This window comes from Asterias rubens, chromosome 6, assembly GCF_902459465.1.
Source record: "Asterias rubens chromosome 6, eAstRub1.3, whole genome shotgun sequence".
Lineage (NCBI taxonomy): Eukaryota > Metazoa > Echinodermata > Asteroidea > Forcipulatida > Asteriidae > Asterias > Asterias rubens.
In genome coordinates this window covers 15,331,174-15,346,729 of record NC_047067.1, presented here as the reverse complement: position 1 = coordinate 15,346,729, position 15,556 = coordinate 15,331,174, and the positions used below count along the sequence as shown (strand labels likewise).

Below are 15,556 nucleotides of genomic sequence, written 5' to 3'. Positions count from 1 at the left end.
TTAGGCAGGTCACACTCTGCTTGCATAAAAAACAACTCATACGATCCACGCGTTTGCCGCTAGTTGTAGTCGACTCGTGGACGCCGCCATGACAGCTACCGGAGGGTAATGGATGACTCAATACGGCACTAAAAATGGACTACTTTCGCTTGCTGTGCGCAGGCATCGCATGACGTAATGCTACCGTATTTGGTCATTCGGAAAACTGAACACAGCGGAAAGTTGAAACCGCCACACCGGCAGGGGCGGCGACCAGTGATTCAAGGCCCGAGCAGAAGCGAGGGCCTTTATCACATGGCAACGACCCTGCAAGGTTTTAAACGGACGTTTAAGAACGAGTCACTACTCTTTTATTCCCATTCATAAATGCCCTTTTGTTAAAAAACGTGTTAAAAACATTTAAAAATTTGATGCGTGTGGGTTGTGTGAATGCGCGCACGCTTAGATTTCGCGTGCGCGCTTAGATTATGGGCTGTTACTATAGCTATGAATTGCGTTCCTCGTGATAATCTTGCGCGCCTGACACGCGGAAGCCAGCTTGTTATAAACAGCTCCAGCTGGTCATTATCAAAGGTTTAAACACCCCCATGTGATGCGCTCTCCACCTATAGGAGTAGAGAAACTGTCTGGGGTATTTATGAATGCTGATTTCTGTTTCAAGCAGCCCGGCCTCCTGCTGTTGAATAAATCATTCTATGATATGAATAAACTACACGGTGGACTGTACTCAAATCTAATCATTCTTATTTTATTGCACCACATACATTTTTTTTCAGCACAGTTTCACTCTATTTTTTTTTTCATTTGCAGTTATTTTATAAGTTTATGGCAAGGATTTTGAATCGAATTTACGGAGACGGATGGCACCTCCAGAGCTCCGTACAATGCCTTAAGTGCCAACTCGACCGCGACAGGTCGACCTATCCTTACTCGACCTATGAGAAAACGAACCACTTGTGAAGTCGACCTTTGAAACTACACACACCACCAATCAATGCCGGTCGGCTGTCGTCGCGCGCGTGTTAACTAATGTACGTACGTCGTGCACACATATAAGAGGAAATGCGGTAACGCTGGCGGCCGCTGGATGGTTGTTTTGCTGGATTCGTTTTGCTGTGGTATGCTTGCCTCTTCAAATCATCGTAGTCTTTCATCATGTTTGTCACTTAAATAAGCTGCTTTTTATACACAAACTCGTTACTGTTGTGTTGGTGATCACAACAGTGTTAAATTAAAACAGAACAGTGTCTTAACAAAAGTACAAAGCGTCCATGGTCACGGTGGCTGGTAGTCACTCAGCAGTAGTGGTGATGGTCGGCGAGGGCTTCTTCCTCCAGCAGAGTCCATGGTCGAGGCCGGGTAAGGTGCTAGGCTAGGGAGGTGTGTGTGCAAATTACTTATGGACCCTACTTATTACGGTTATGGGTAAATTATTAATTAGATAGCCTTTGTGACACCATATCCTATCCTTTCCTCTCAACCCACAGTGAGAATCAAGTCTTGTCTTATCCTGCTTTTAACAGTTTTGCATCAATCCAATATCATCACTGCTTTGTTTTTGTTGTGGTGTGGAAGAAGGGAATTCCAGATGTTTGTCACTTGTTGTTGGTTGCGTGAAGAAGTTCTTTCTGAATCCAATGTAAGCCCCCTTTTCCATCCTATAATGCCTTGTGACATGGAGGTTCAAACATAAACTATAATTTTTACATTAGACTACCTGCTCTTGAATTACTCCTAGGGAAAAGTTTCCGTGTGGCGCCACCACTTTTTCATTCGAAATAAAATAATATAGTATCTAATTTACCTGATTGATATATCCCTTTTTGTAAAAATGAGTGAAAAAGTGGTGGCGCCATACGGAAAGTTATCCACTCCTAGAACTACACTGTACTGTATGACTGAGCGTCATCATCATCATCGGTTAGCATCATGCATAACTGCACCGGCTGCCTGACTTGTGAGACGCTTCCAAATAGAACGGTCTTAAGCTGCCACTTCTGCCTCCTCCACAGACCACCCCGTGCCCAGTCTGGAGAGGTCCCTCTGGGTTACATTTTCCCATGATGTCCTAGGGCGCCCTCGTCTGCGTTTCCCATGGGTTGGTGACCAGTTGTAGAGTTGTTCATAGTGATGCGTTTTGTTCCCATTCGTTGGAGGTGACCAAACCACTGCAATCTGCGTTTTCTAATGATGCTTGTGAGTGGGGGCTGTTTGGTCATTGTTCTTACATGCTTATTTGTGGTATGTTGCGTCCATTTAATACGCAGGATCTTTCTTAGGCATCTCATGTCCAGAGCATCTAACATGTCTAAATTGGCTTCGTCTCTTTCTGTCAGACTCCAGCATTCGGCGGCGTACAGCCAGGTTGAAAGAACACAAGAGTTGTAGAACACAAGAGTTGATCTTCAGGTTGAGATAACGATCTTTCCATATCTTCTCCAGCTCCCTGAAAGATCCTGCAGCTCTGCCAATTCTGTTGTTCAGCTCTTTGCCAATTGTTCCATCAGCTCTGCAGAAGGCACCCAGTTACTTGAAAAGCTCCACCACTTTGATGTTTCCTTCATTTCGAAGTGGGACAATGGGAGTGGATGAGGGAGTGGATGAAAGCAGTTGACTTTCCAATTGTCAACTGTTAGCATGGAGGTAGAAATAGATGAGGTTCTTTCCACTATCGTCGTTCGTGGAGACAATAGCGGAACTAACCTAAAGTTCTACATTTTTTTAGTCTAGGGGGAGCTCTAACCTACGAGTTCTTTGTTACTTTGTACTCTCATTGAGCTTAGCATGCAGGGGTCCAGAAAATCCCCTCGCCAAAAAACAAACTGTTGCAAAAAATTGTAATTCTCACTGTTACAAATTATTCAGAATTTTAACCTTCTGGTATTACACAATGTCCTCCGGAGTCCGCCATTATAACGGTGGGACTTTATCATTTATTGCAACTTTTGTTTTCAGAGTGGATTTTCTGGACCCGCACTGAGCTTGTGTCAGTGTGTATAGCAGGCCCGTATGCTTCGTTTTTGAAAGGGCAAGGGCACTAAGGCATTTTCTCTTTGGCAAAGGTCACCCTATGAGGAAATTGTAAATTTCTACTGGAGCATTTCAAGGGCACCAAGGAAATGGCAAGGGGCAACGGAGGCAATCGCCTTCGTTGCCTCCGTGAAGTGTCAGGCCTGGTATAGACTTGGTTCTAAGTCTGTGATCGCAGTTTTTAGTCGTCTTGATAGCCAATACATTATTGGCTGAAACAGCACCCTCTTGTAATAAAACCTCCACCATTAGCCAACTATCACACACTTGGAACCATTGTCAGTGTTTATTATTCAGACTCAGACTACTAGCATTGTATTAGAAGAAAGGCTCTCCCATTTCTAGTTAAAATATTGAGTCTAAAAAATAATGGACATCATTCACACGAACAAGGTCAAATGGAACAATAGAAATGAGAAGATGATGGAATAGGGAAATGGCCAACTAAAAAAACACAGAGAAAATACGTTAAAACCTGTTAGACCCAACACTGGCTAGACCAATATTGAACTTGTGCAATGCCTATAGGCTTCTATATATATAGTGTTCTATAGGCATTGCACGTGTGTTGAATAGATCAAATCGTATTCAGTTTGCACGAGTAAACGCTATGTGTGCTACTGCTAGCCCACCGTGTTGGGCTGTTAGTCTAAAGTTTTCTTCCTCCATGGTGTTACATGTATCCCGGCTCTCTTTTGTTTTGACATTGGTCTTGCTCTTTATCATAAATGTAATAAAGCGGAAGTATATGGCCTAGTAGTTTTAATTAACTTCACTGCAGCGGAGTGAGTTTTTGCTTGGTCTCAATGTTTGAACTAGCCTACTCTAGTCATCGTCATGAGACTTAGACTAGAGTGATGAGATAGGAAGAAACTATAATAAATAGTAAACTTGCGGGTATAACCCTGTGTAAGTCTCTTTTGTGTGAGTGGGTTTGGTCTTGAGGTTTTGAACAGTATACTCTGCTCGTCTTGGGGAGAATGCTGGACTACTGGTGGTGGTTGAGTTTTTGTACTGCTGGATCCGAGCTGTTCTTGGCTGGTAAAGCGTGAGAGTTGGCTGCTGGCAGGTTGTGTTTGCGTTGGAGTGAGACATTCTTGTGGTGAGCTGCTGCTGGAAGGGTTGTGTTTAGTTTTACTATTTATTCATAGTTTCTTCATATAAAAAGCAAAGCTTCAAACAATACTTGAGTGTTTGAGATGTTTGCCAGGGTTGTAGCTAGACCATATTAGTGGTGGGCAATACACTTATAGCCTACTACAGGTATATATTTTTTGGGGGAAGTCTACCAAGGGTGAGCGATCAACAATTTTTTTTATGCTTACTTATTTTATATTATATTATATTTATTGACCAAACCAACAGCGGACGAGCCGCCAGTTATAGGAAAGGATAATACACAAATTAAAAGCATTTATATAGACTATAAAATAATATGTATGTACAAAGTTAACAATTAAAATAGAAAACATCTTAGGAAAGAAAATTGGAGCAAAAATTGAGGAAAAAAACCTTATTGCTGTTGAATGGACTTTTGACTGTGTTCTTTCTCTGTGACATCTTTTTTATTAGCTCTGTCTCAGATCAATGCACAGGCAGCAGACAATACTTTGATATATTCTAGGGGAAATCTGTGCATGATGGCAACAATGTAGTTTGCTCAGAGTGCGGGAAAAAATTGTGAGTCCTGGGCAGGCCCGCTCAGCACCGCCAACCGTGGCTACAACACTGATGCTGGCCTATTATATTTGCCCTGGGTCGATCAGTCATTTGCCCGTAGAACCTCGAATTTGGGACAGCAGTGAATAGCTAAAGTGATCATTATAAACTCTAAAGTTAAGTAGTGTAAACCTTTCATCCAAACAATACTACTGAAGCATGAAGTCTGCTCTGTACACACACATCACAATGGCAGATCTGTGCAAAGAGCCAATCAGAGGTTTCAAGGTTGGCTCTGCACTTCTCTTATTGGCTCTTCTAGGATGAGAACTCTGTGTTTGGTGGGTTCAATGTTTTGTGGGTAATAATAATAATAATAACCCGTTTTTATATAGCGCTTTTCACACCCGGAGGGCGTCCCAAAGCGCTTCACATTATTACCCCTGGTCACTGGGCCTTAATTCACTCCTTAAACCATCTCAGCTCCCTGGTAGGGAGTATGCAGCCTGTGCAACATTAATATGTGCTACTCGGCTAAATCAACCACAAGAACCATCTCTGCCCTCACAGGTACCCATTTACCCCTGGGTGGAGAGAAGCAATTATAGTTAAGTGTCTTGCTCAGAGACACAAGTGTCACGACCGGGATTCAAACCCACACTCTGCTGAACAGAAGCATCAGAGCTTGAATTCGGTGCTCTTATCCGCTCGGCCATGACAGTATCTGGGTGACTGTGTCTGGTTCAAGGTGTGGCTGTATTAATGGTGGTGCCTCTGTGAGGGGGGCAGGATTATTCAGTGAGCTATTAACAGTGAGCTTGCTTGGGGGAAACATTTTGATGTGGGTGACTTTGTAGTGGGGGCTATACAATTGGTGTCAAGCGCTACACCCCAGACCTCCAATGACTCTGCAGCAAGAATAAAGTGTTTTGTGATATCTATTTTATTTATTTTCCATAATCATTTTATATTGCTTTTTTGTTGTAGGTGGCTGCTACATATAAACCTTAGGGTGTCCACACGCTGACTAAATCATGGCCGTCCGCAAAACCTGCCGTATTGTTACATCCAGTAGGATAGGTATTCTGCTTCTTTTTCTGATGCTGACATGGGTGTATGCGTTTATGAACTATTCCATGTATCGTGCACAACCAGGTTTACTGGAGAGTGATAGAATCAGACAGAGAATTCTTGATGATAGTGAAAACTATGTGAAGGCACTCGCTAGGGAAGAGAAACAAGGACTCAACGTACAGAACTCGGGGGTAGTATATGGTGAGTTAATTTTCATTACACTTTTGTCTCTAAAACCAAACATCGATGTACTTTCGAAGATATGATGTGGAACACATCATACATTTGCAGGCTTGATATTTCTGTACTTTATGAGGGCAACCAGTCGATTGCCTTTTTGCACCCTGGTATTGACTCCAACCAGTCGATTGCCTTTTTGCACCCTGGTCATTGACTCCAACCCGTCGATTGCCTTTTTGCACCCTGGTCATTGACTCCAGTAGAAATTTGCAATTTACTAATACCGGTAGGTTGCCCTTTACCAAGGAGAAAATGTCTTACAAAAGTAGTGCCCTTGCCCTTTCAATGTTGAAGCATACAGGCCTGTATTTGTCATCAATCAACCTGTGAAATTGCTCAATTAAAGGTACTTAATGAAGCCATTGTTTGGATGGGTCAAAAGAAATATCTGAAAATCTAAAGTAATTTGTTATTTTAAATGTATGAACAAACAAAAACGAAGAAGAAAAATGCTTACATGTATAAAGCTGACCTTGATAGATTGACATGTTTATTCCAGACTTGACTAAAAAGTTGTTTGTTGAAGCCAGAAAAAGCCATTGAAAATTACTAATGTTTATGAATTTTGACATAAAATATCGGTTTCATTTGAGACATTACTTTATTTTTCAGTTTATAGATTATACTGAACCCATTCAATATACATTAGTCAATCTTTGGGGTGGTTTGCTAGATACATGTTCATGTAAATATAGGTCAACAAAATGTGAAATTCTTTTTTGCAGCATTGAGCAGTATCATTTGAGCTTGAAAGTCAGCCACACTTTAGAGTTCTAGAGCATTGAATCAAAGTGAAACAAAATGGAACTTGTTTGTGTTTGTTCACGGACACCTAATGTCTAGTTATCTATAGATACAATTATAAAGCTGTAACCTGCGCCATCTAAATTGGAAGCATGCCTTCGTAGAAACTCTCGGATTAGAACATGTCATCTGATATGCCAGGTTCTGCGAACAGTTGCCTGATTCGCCATGGTACTCCCGAATCATCTGGTCGGCTGGTGGAGACAGGCCTCCTATATGTAATTGGTTGAAGGTGGAGTGATTTTTTCCAAATTAGGTCGGACTCTTGTCGGACACGCAAGTCACACGCAGAGGGCTCTCATTGTCTACTAAAAATGCAATATATTCTACTTGTGAATGAAAAATCCGATGCAGTATGCCAGTATCCCGGTGCTGTGAACAAAACAAGTTAGCTAGGTGTACAGTAGTTGTATTTTTGTGATACTCTCAAGGCCTGCCATACAGTATGAAGCTCTTTGCTCAATGTTTTTAAACAAATTATGTGCAAAGACTTATCTACATGTAATAAGCATTATAACCCATTGTGTATGAGACTCGATGATGAAATTAACTTCCTCACTCCATGCCTGATTGGTTTTGGGCTGGACTCTTGGGAACATTAACGTATGGGTAGCTTTACTGATAAAAATACAACACTTGATCTTTGGACTAAGCACAACCCTAAGCACAACCCTGTGTATATTTTACAGATCCAAAACAATGAGCTTTCCTTAGCTTGCTTTCTAATTTACATCCATTTTATTTATTACCTTTTTAATATTTTTTAATATGAAGTGAGACTTTTTTGTGACCCGTTCAAAGTATAAAAAAGAAATGTCAAAAAAGTTTTTATATAAAATATATTGTATTAGTATTGTGCAACAATTAAAGGGGAGAAGTTGAATGTGCAAATGCGGTAAGATGCGGTTGCATGTAGGATTCACTGCAAGATAGAATCAGGGATGAGATTTTCCTCGTTGGCGGAATTCAGACTTTCTGACTTCGAAAAACCGTCTTTTGTATTTCAGTTCCGACTTTTTAAGATATTTGACTTTGGGTAATTGACTTTAGAAGCAGCAGGCAAGTAATACAGGTGTATACAGTTATTATATTTTGTGCTTATTTGTAGTTACTTTGTACAGCGCTTTGGAAGCTGGGCAATATTGCTTTTATTATCCCACGATGTATAGTCAAAAAAGTATCGCGATATTCGATAATATCGCAATTTATATTTGAAGTTTAAAAAACTGGAATTGTACAATCACTTCAAAACAAATTATAAGTTGAGTATAAGTTGAGGTATACAGCTGTCAGTTGTAATGTCTACAGTCTACCCATTGTGAAAACCGTGGCCTTTCAGTTACACACAAATAAAGTGTCTACTGCGCATGACTGTTCTTACATGTGTGCATATTTAGCTAGATCCTGCCCATTTCATTCTAGTTAACCAATAAGCATCCATAACGCACAAACAGTACTGATGGGTTTTGGCTTGTGTAATATGATTCCAATGTGGTCGGCATTTCGCGGCACAAGGCTCCACACAGGGGAGGTAAATGTCACTGTGTTACTTCTGTAGTGTCTGTGTGAGACCGCCTGGGCGCTATATTAGTCTGATAATAGTTTTTTTAAAAGAAACCCTGTCATTTCGAGATCAATTGGGGAATCTTGGGGTTGGTTATGGGACACTTTGTGGTTGCAAGGCGTCTCAATTAGGGAAGACATCGTGATAATTCATCAAAACCGATATATATATATTTTTTTTTTGGGTGGGGGTGGGGGCATTGCGGCTTATACGCCAGGCGGCCTATATGCCGAAGATTTATGAATACAGGTGTATTATCTATTGTCTTTAAGACAAAACCTGCTTTTGCTTTTGTCAACATTTGTATTTCGCAGAGTGAGTCTATTCAAGTTGCCCTTTCTCTTCTGTCGTTTATTTAATCTAAGCTCAGTCCAAACTGTACATTTTAATTTAAAGTGTCAGTTATTTAAGCGCAATTATACACGTGGCAAAGCCATAGTTAAAATTGTATCATTCAAAACCATTAGGCCTAACTCAACTGTTTTGAAAAAATGGTGTATTATTGTTTGACTCGTCCAAATATAAAAGCGCATTGATTGTGAAATGCGCTATGTAAGACTTATTATTCTTTATTATTTATTTATTACTGTTTTTCAAATCAGTGTGCTATGGTATCTGATTTGCCAGCAAAAATGGCAACTGGGGTTTGTGTTTTTATCCAAGGTACAATAGCTCATTTCCAGCTTTCCCGCGACCCCGCACCATAACACGCTATGGCGATCGGGCCTTTTCAGTCATAGCTCCAACACTTTGGAACAAGCTACCCACCCACATTCAAGCAGCTCCTTCATTGGACACTTTCAAATCTCAACTTAATATAAAACCCATCTGTTTTGTCAATCTGGTTATAGCGCTTAGGAACATCCGTATAGCGCTCTATAAATGTTGTAATTATTATTATTATTGTGAGAAACGGCTCCCTCTGAAGAAACGTAGTTTTTGAGAAAGATGTAATTTTCCATGAATTTGATTTCGAGACCTCAGAATGAGATTTTGAGGTCCCAAAATCAAGCATCTGAAAGCACACAACTTTGTGTGACGGGAGGGTGTTTTTTCTTTCATTATAATCTTGCAACTTCAACAACCAATTAAGCTCAAATTTTCCAAGTTTGTTATTTTATGTGTTTAAAATAAATCCGTAATTCTTGTTAACGAGAATTTATATTGTTTTGCTATTTTCTCAAAAAGTAAAGCATTTCATGGAATAATATTTCAAGAGAAGTCTTTCACCATTGCCTTCTGTAAACCCTGTAAGTTATTTTTTCTGAACCGAAAGGTTCCAATGGCTTTTTTTTTTTTTTTCTGAACCGAAAGGGTCCAATGGCTTTAAAGCCATTGGACCCATTCAGTACAGAAAACAAAAAAAAGTTCACAGATTTACAAATAACTTTTTACAGAAGGTAGTGGTGAAATACCTCTCTTGAAATATTATTCCATGAAATGCTTTACTTTTTGAGAAAACAGTAAAACAATATCAATTCTCGTTAACGAGAATTACGGATTTATTTTAAACACATGTCATGAAACGCGCGGATACAAGGGTGGGTTTTCCCGTTATTTTCTCCCGACTCCGATGACCGATTAAGCCCAAATTTTCACAGGTTTGTTATTTGATATAGAAGTTGTGATACACGTAGTGTGGGCCTTGGACAATACTGTTTACCGAAAGGGTCCAACGGCTTTAAATGATGTAATAAAAAAAAGAAGCTAAGTACTTGTAGGTTCTTCTTCTTACAAAGGGTACAAAGCTACACATACATTATGTAGTTTATTGAAAGAGCACGCACTGAAAAAGCATTCTGCACTGACAATGTAAGGGCACTCATTATAGCAGGATGATCAATAGAGAACGCTATGTCACTGCCTTTGAGGAAATATTGGATATTAGTTTTTAAAAATTGTATTGTGAGTGAAAACAACTCCTAGGAAGTAGGAACTACATGTACAGACTGATACGTTGCAGTAATTCTATCAGTAGCGACTTAAAGGCACTCTGACACATTTGAAAATTGTATAAGACTAGTATTGTCACATAAAGCTTAGGAACACAATCTGCTTACCATAAAAAGATTTTGGTAAACAAAATTGTTAACCCTTTACCTGAATGAATACATATTTCGACTGGTCTATGCTACAATGAACTCTCCACTCAGCGAACCAGTTGTTAATGAAAACAGCCTTCGTTGCTTTCATCTCAGCCAAATTCTTGTTATGTTGAAATTTAGGGCAGAATTACACAGCGGTATTAAAGGCACTGGACACCTTTGGTAATTGTTGAAGACCATTATTCTCACTTGGTGTATCCCAACATGTACATAAAATAACAAATCTGTTTTTGACGTAATTTGTCATCGAAATTGCAAGAGAAAGGTGAAAGAAAAAAAACCTTTTTGCACACATTTTGTATGTTTTCAGATGCCTAATTTTCAGGCCTGAAGTCTTTTAATGTTTGAGTGAAGAATAAAAAACTTAAAGGTGTCCAGTGCCTTTAATACCGCTGTGTAATTCTGTCTCAAAAACTATGTTAATTTAGAAGAAGTGGTTTCTCACAATGTTTTATAATATATGTTTCAACAACTCTTCATATTGCTAACAATTATTTTGAGTAAATGTTTTGAGAATACCAAACGTTTCCAGTGCCTTTCATTCTCTTGCAACTTCGATGACCAATTAAGTTCAATTTTTTACAGAGTCGTTTCCCTTATATTGCACTGACTAATGGTATGGAAATAGACCTGAAACCTTAAACCTACATGTTTAGTGCATACACTGTTTACAGCTATTGTCATATGTATTCATGACAGTAATGTCATGATTTCAAACCATTGAACTTGTCAACTTGTTTGTATGAAAGATGTGCTGCTAATTTTAAAATGACTTGTTAATTTAGTGTAATTGAACATTCCTCTAGTAACGTCTTGTCTGTTCTTGATTACTAGATTTGAAACGTACATTGGCTGTACTACTGGAGAGCATTCTAGAACGTCTGGGCAATGTGGAGCAGAAAGTGGATGTTATTTATAATAATAATAGTCAACTCCTGAGAAATGTTACTGGTCTCGCTGAACACAAACACAACCAGGCAAAGAATGAGGTAGAACACCAAAATGAAAGTATTTTCACCAACAAGAAGAAAGTTGTTGTTAAGAAGGACTTGGGCATTGAAGGGGACCAGCCGCTGTTAGCAAAAGGTACGAGTCTGACTATTATTTTTTATATACTTGAATGCACAAATGCATGAATTTTAGTTCCAGCCTGTTATAAACTTCATATTTTGTATTGGGCGTTTTTTTTTTTAAAATAATGCAGCCCAAAAATACTCCAGTTAATAGTGATTTAGGGTTGAACAGTTTCCCTTGTGGTTTATAATATTTAATAACAGTTTACTGTGGGAATGATTTTCTTGACTTGATGTGTTGAAATCAGTTGAGATTAATAACAAATATTTATCCTATTAAGTCACAGAAACCATCCAGAAAACAATATTGTGAATTAATTTTGAAATTGTTGTTGATGATATGCATCATCATCACCAAACAAGCTTCAAACTTTGTTTTCATCCGACAGTGTTTAGCAGTCGTTGGTTTTTCCCCCTGTATCAATTTGCTCATTTTGTTTATTTTAGAGGGTGTAGGTACGTTTTGCACAATGTGTACATAATTACATTAAACTTACACAGTTTCAAGGTAATGATAGTAGAAAGTTACCCATAAAATATTACTCGCTGAAGTGCTGTAGTTTTTCAGATGAGTAAAACAATGTCACAAAATAGTTTTCAGCTCAGTTTCATAGCATTTAAACAAATTGTTTTCCTGCTAAAATAGTGTTTGTCTTGCTGAGACACGGCTTGTTTCACTCATTTAACAAAAAAGTAAAGCACCTCTGCATGTAATCATTTAAGGGAAGTTTTCTACCACCATTATCTTCAAACTGTGTAAGTTGAATGTAAATACATGTATGTGGACATTGTGTTTGTGTCGGTACAAAAAGTACCAAAATCCAATGCTTTCCATGGCCACTTAATGCAAAGCGATTGTTGACATTGTGTTTGTGTCGGTACAAAAAGTACCAAAATCCAATGCTTTCCATGGCCACTTAATGCAAAGCGATTGTGGACATTGTGTTTGTGTCGGTACAAAAAGTACCAAAATCCAATGCTTTCCATGGCCACTTAATGCAAAGCGATTGTGGACATTGTGTTTGTGTCGGTACAAAAAGTACCAAAATCCAATGCTTTCCATGGCCACTTAATGCAAAGCGATTGTTGATTATAATACCTTCAGAAATAAGGGAATCAATGTGTAGTGAAGACGTTTTCAACTAGTGGTTTAATCCCAACGAGGCCTGGTTCTTGATAATTTTAACCAGACATAGTCGGGGTAAATTATCAAGAACCAGGCCTCGGCAGGTTTAAACCACTAGTTGAAAACCGATTCAACACACTTTGATTCCCATTCATAAATACATTTTCGGTCAAAAAACATCAACACTTCATATGGTCAAAAAGTAAAATAAATGCAAAAATTATAATTGTTAAATGATTTCTTTCAACACAACACCACACCACCTATGAAATGGTAAGGCCCAGTCAAGGCCCTCGGGTAAACAACTCCTTATAAGGGAATGCTGTGCGCGTCGCGCGTATTGCGTGATGTGGCACAACTGTCTCGGCCGTTGCTCTCGACCAATAGGAATGAAGAAACTGTCTTATAAGAACAGATGCACACTTGCGTGTCACGCCCATGTTGCAACACTTTTTACTGGTCATAAACAAAGTTTATACACACCCACGTGACGCGCTCTCCACCAATAGGAATAGCAAAACTGTCTGGGGTATTTATGAATACCCATTTAAATTCCGACCAACAAAATGACCAGGAACCTAATATAATGCATTATATTTAAAGCCATTACACAGCCAGCTTAAATCTCCCCCAATCCATCTTCACTAGCTGTAAATTTGTATGAGGTTTTGCTTTGCAGTTTTGTATTTAATAGTGCCATTTTAAAAACAGCTAGAGCTACATGTACCCATGTTAAAGTTTAAGTTGCAGTCCATAACAGGGTTGGTTCAAGAAGAAAACATTTTTAATGAAACAATTTTTCTTGCTTCACTAAAAAATGTTTTCTATGTGAACCAACCCTGTTGATGGACTGCAACTTTTTATATTCAAGGTGGGCCTTTAAAACTAAATATAGATGATCCATGTTGACCCAGAATTGTCAATGTTTACCAAAACTTTGAGTCATCCTTGTTCACCCCCACTTTAAACCGACAATGTTTACCCAGGCTTTATAAATCCTAATTGCTTTTAAACCCGACTTTGTTATTAGCATGTGTGCATAATTTATTGTGACATTTTTCAAATATTTACATGGAATGTAACTTCATTCGCATTTTGCTTTTCTGAGCGTCCTTCACATTATGCTAATGTCCTCGGGCTCTAGTCTATTAAAGTTATATAAAATTTAACAGCATTTTGAATTTGAATAGGAAGTCGTACCAGTCCAATGATGTATATTTAATTCCTTCATCAAGAATGTATGTCTCTGTATTTCAGTCACGCACAATTACCACTTCCCAGTAAGCGTGTTAGATTTGAATATTGTCTGGTTCAATAACGTGCTTGATCACAAGTTACACCTTAAATTTAAGCTCCTCAGACTGTAGAGACAGTTGCTACATGTATGTCACATGATTAGGGGACAGCTTTTGCGCTGTTACGTACGTAAAAGACGGTGGACACCCATAAACATCTAAAAGGATGTGTATGGCACTTGCTCATCTGGAGGTTGCTATACAAAAGCTTGCCCCAAACTATTGGACATAGCATCTGCCTGCCTCTATAGTCTGTCGGAATTGAAATTTAAGCGGTACAAAGGGACTAAGCAAGTCATTAAACCAGACATTAATTCGCAATATGGCTTATCGCCCAAGTTAATAATGTACCTGAGCAGGTAGGTGAACACGTTTTATAAGTGAAGGTACAAAATAATTGACTTTACCTACAAGGTTTTACATTATAATACATTATGAATCAGAGACATTGTATAAAGCTTTATCTTTGTTCCATAGTACCTTATTTGTAAATGATGCGTTTTGTGTTACAGGACTCCTGTTTTAAAGGCAGTGGACACTATTGGTAATTACTCAAAATAATTATTAGCACACAACCTTACTTGGTGACAAGTAATGGGGAGAGGTTGATGGTATAAAACATTGTGAGAAACGGCTCCTTCTGAAGTGCCATAGTTTCGAGAAAGAAGTAATTTTCCACGAATTTGATTTCGAGACCTCGGAATTAAAATTTGAGGTCTCGAAATCGCCCATGCACACAAGTTCGTGTGACAAGGGTGTTTTTTCTTTCATTGTTATTTTGCAACTTAGACGACCAATTGAGCTCAAATTTCCATAGGTTTGTTATTTTATGCATATGTTGAGATACACCAAGTGAGAAGACTAGTCTTTGACAATTACCAATATAGTCCAGTATCTTTAAGAAAACAAGGTTCAAAGTTCTGTCCAAATTCAAAACACTGTTTAAAAGACACCTGGACACCCACGTGAATTAAATAGAGTTTTTCCCCCATCATGTAGCTCTAGCGATCTACGTCAAACGTCCTGCAATAAAAGATTGTGTGAACTAAAGAAACCAGGTGAATTAATAATGTGTGTTCTGGACCTGTGTTCTTATTTATAAACTAATCGTTAATGTTCTAATAAACTCAACATTTTCCTCTTTTTTGTATTTGTTGTTGTGCCATATACAAAGTCTCCAAACCCATTGTACCCATTTTCATTTCCCCCCTCCCCCTCAAAAACGAAGTTGCATGTCTACATATTGTGATCTCTCTTTGAATCATTCTTCTCTCTCATTTTTCATGATGGCGGCTTTGAAAAACAAATGAAATGTTCATGTAAGTTCTTCATTCAAGTAATGTTTCTATACTTACTAAAGTTGTGAAATAATATGTCTTAACCACTGATCAATAACTCTTTCTTTTCCTAAATTTTAAACCAGATATTCATTTGTGATTTTTGTTATCTCTATTTTGATTTCTTTCTTCACAAAACTGTTTTTAAAGCCTGATTGTTATACATCTATTGATGTGATCAAGCATGAATTTTGTTCTGGCTAAACCAAGAAGACCTACATGTACTGTTGTTGTGTGTGGACTGTAGAA

At 38.6% G+C, this 15,556-nt stretch overlaps 1 protein-coding gene across 7 annotated transcripts in view; it reads left to right on the top strand.

The window, feature by feature from the left end:
• The first annotated feature begins 1,055 nt into the window (after positions 1–1,055).
• Positions 1,056–15,556, top strand: part of LOC117291477 (alpha-1,6-mannosylglycoprotein 6-beta-N-acetylglucosaminyltransferase A-like) — a 40,886-nt gene continuing 26,385 nt past the window's right edge. For 2 of the 7 annotated variants that reach the window (XM_033773207.1, XM_033773202.1), the window contains exons 1-3: positions 1,056–1,359; positions 5,677–5,964; positions 11,311–11,562. In XM_033773207.1, coding sequence (XP_033629098.1) covers positions 5,724–5,964; positions 11,311–11,562 — 493 coding nt within the window. In that variant the 5' untranslated portion in view covers positions 1,056–1,359; positions 5,677–5,723. Of the gene's footprint in view, positions 1,426–2,623; positions 2,644–5,676; positions 5,965–11,310; positions 11,563–14,969; positions 15,029–15,556 lie in introns of those variants that run through there. The other 5 variants (XM_033773203.1, XM_033773205.1, XM_033773204.1 and 2 more) reach the window with 5 other exon arrangements.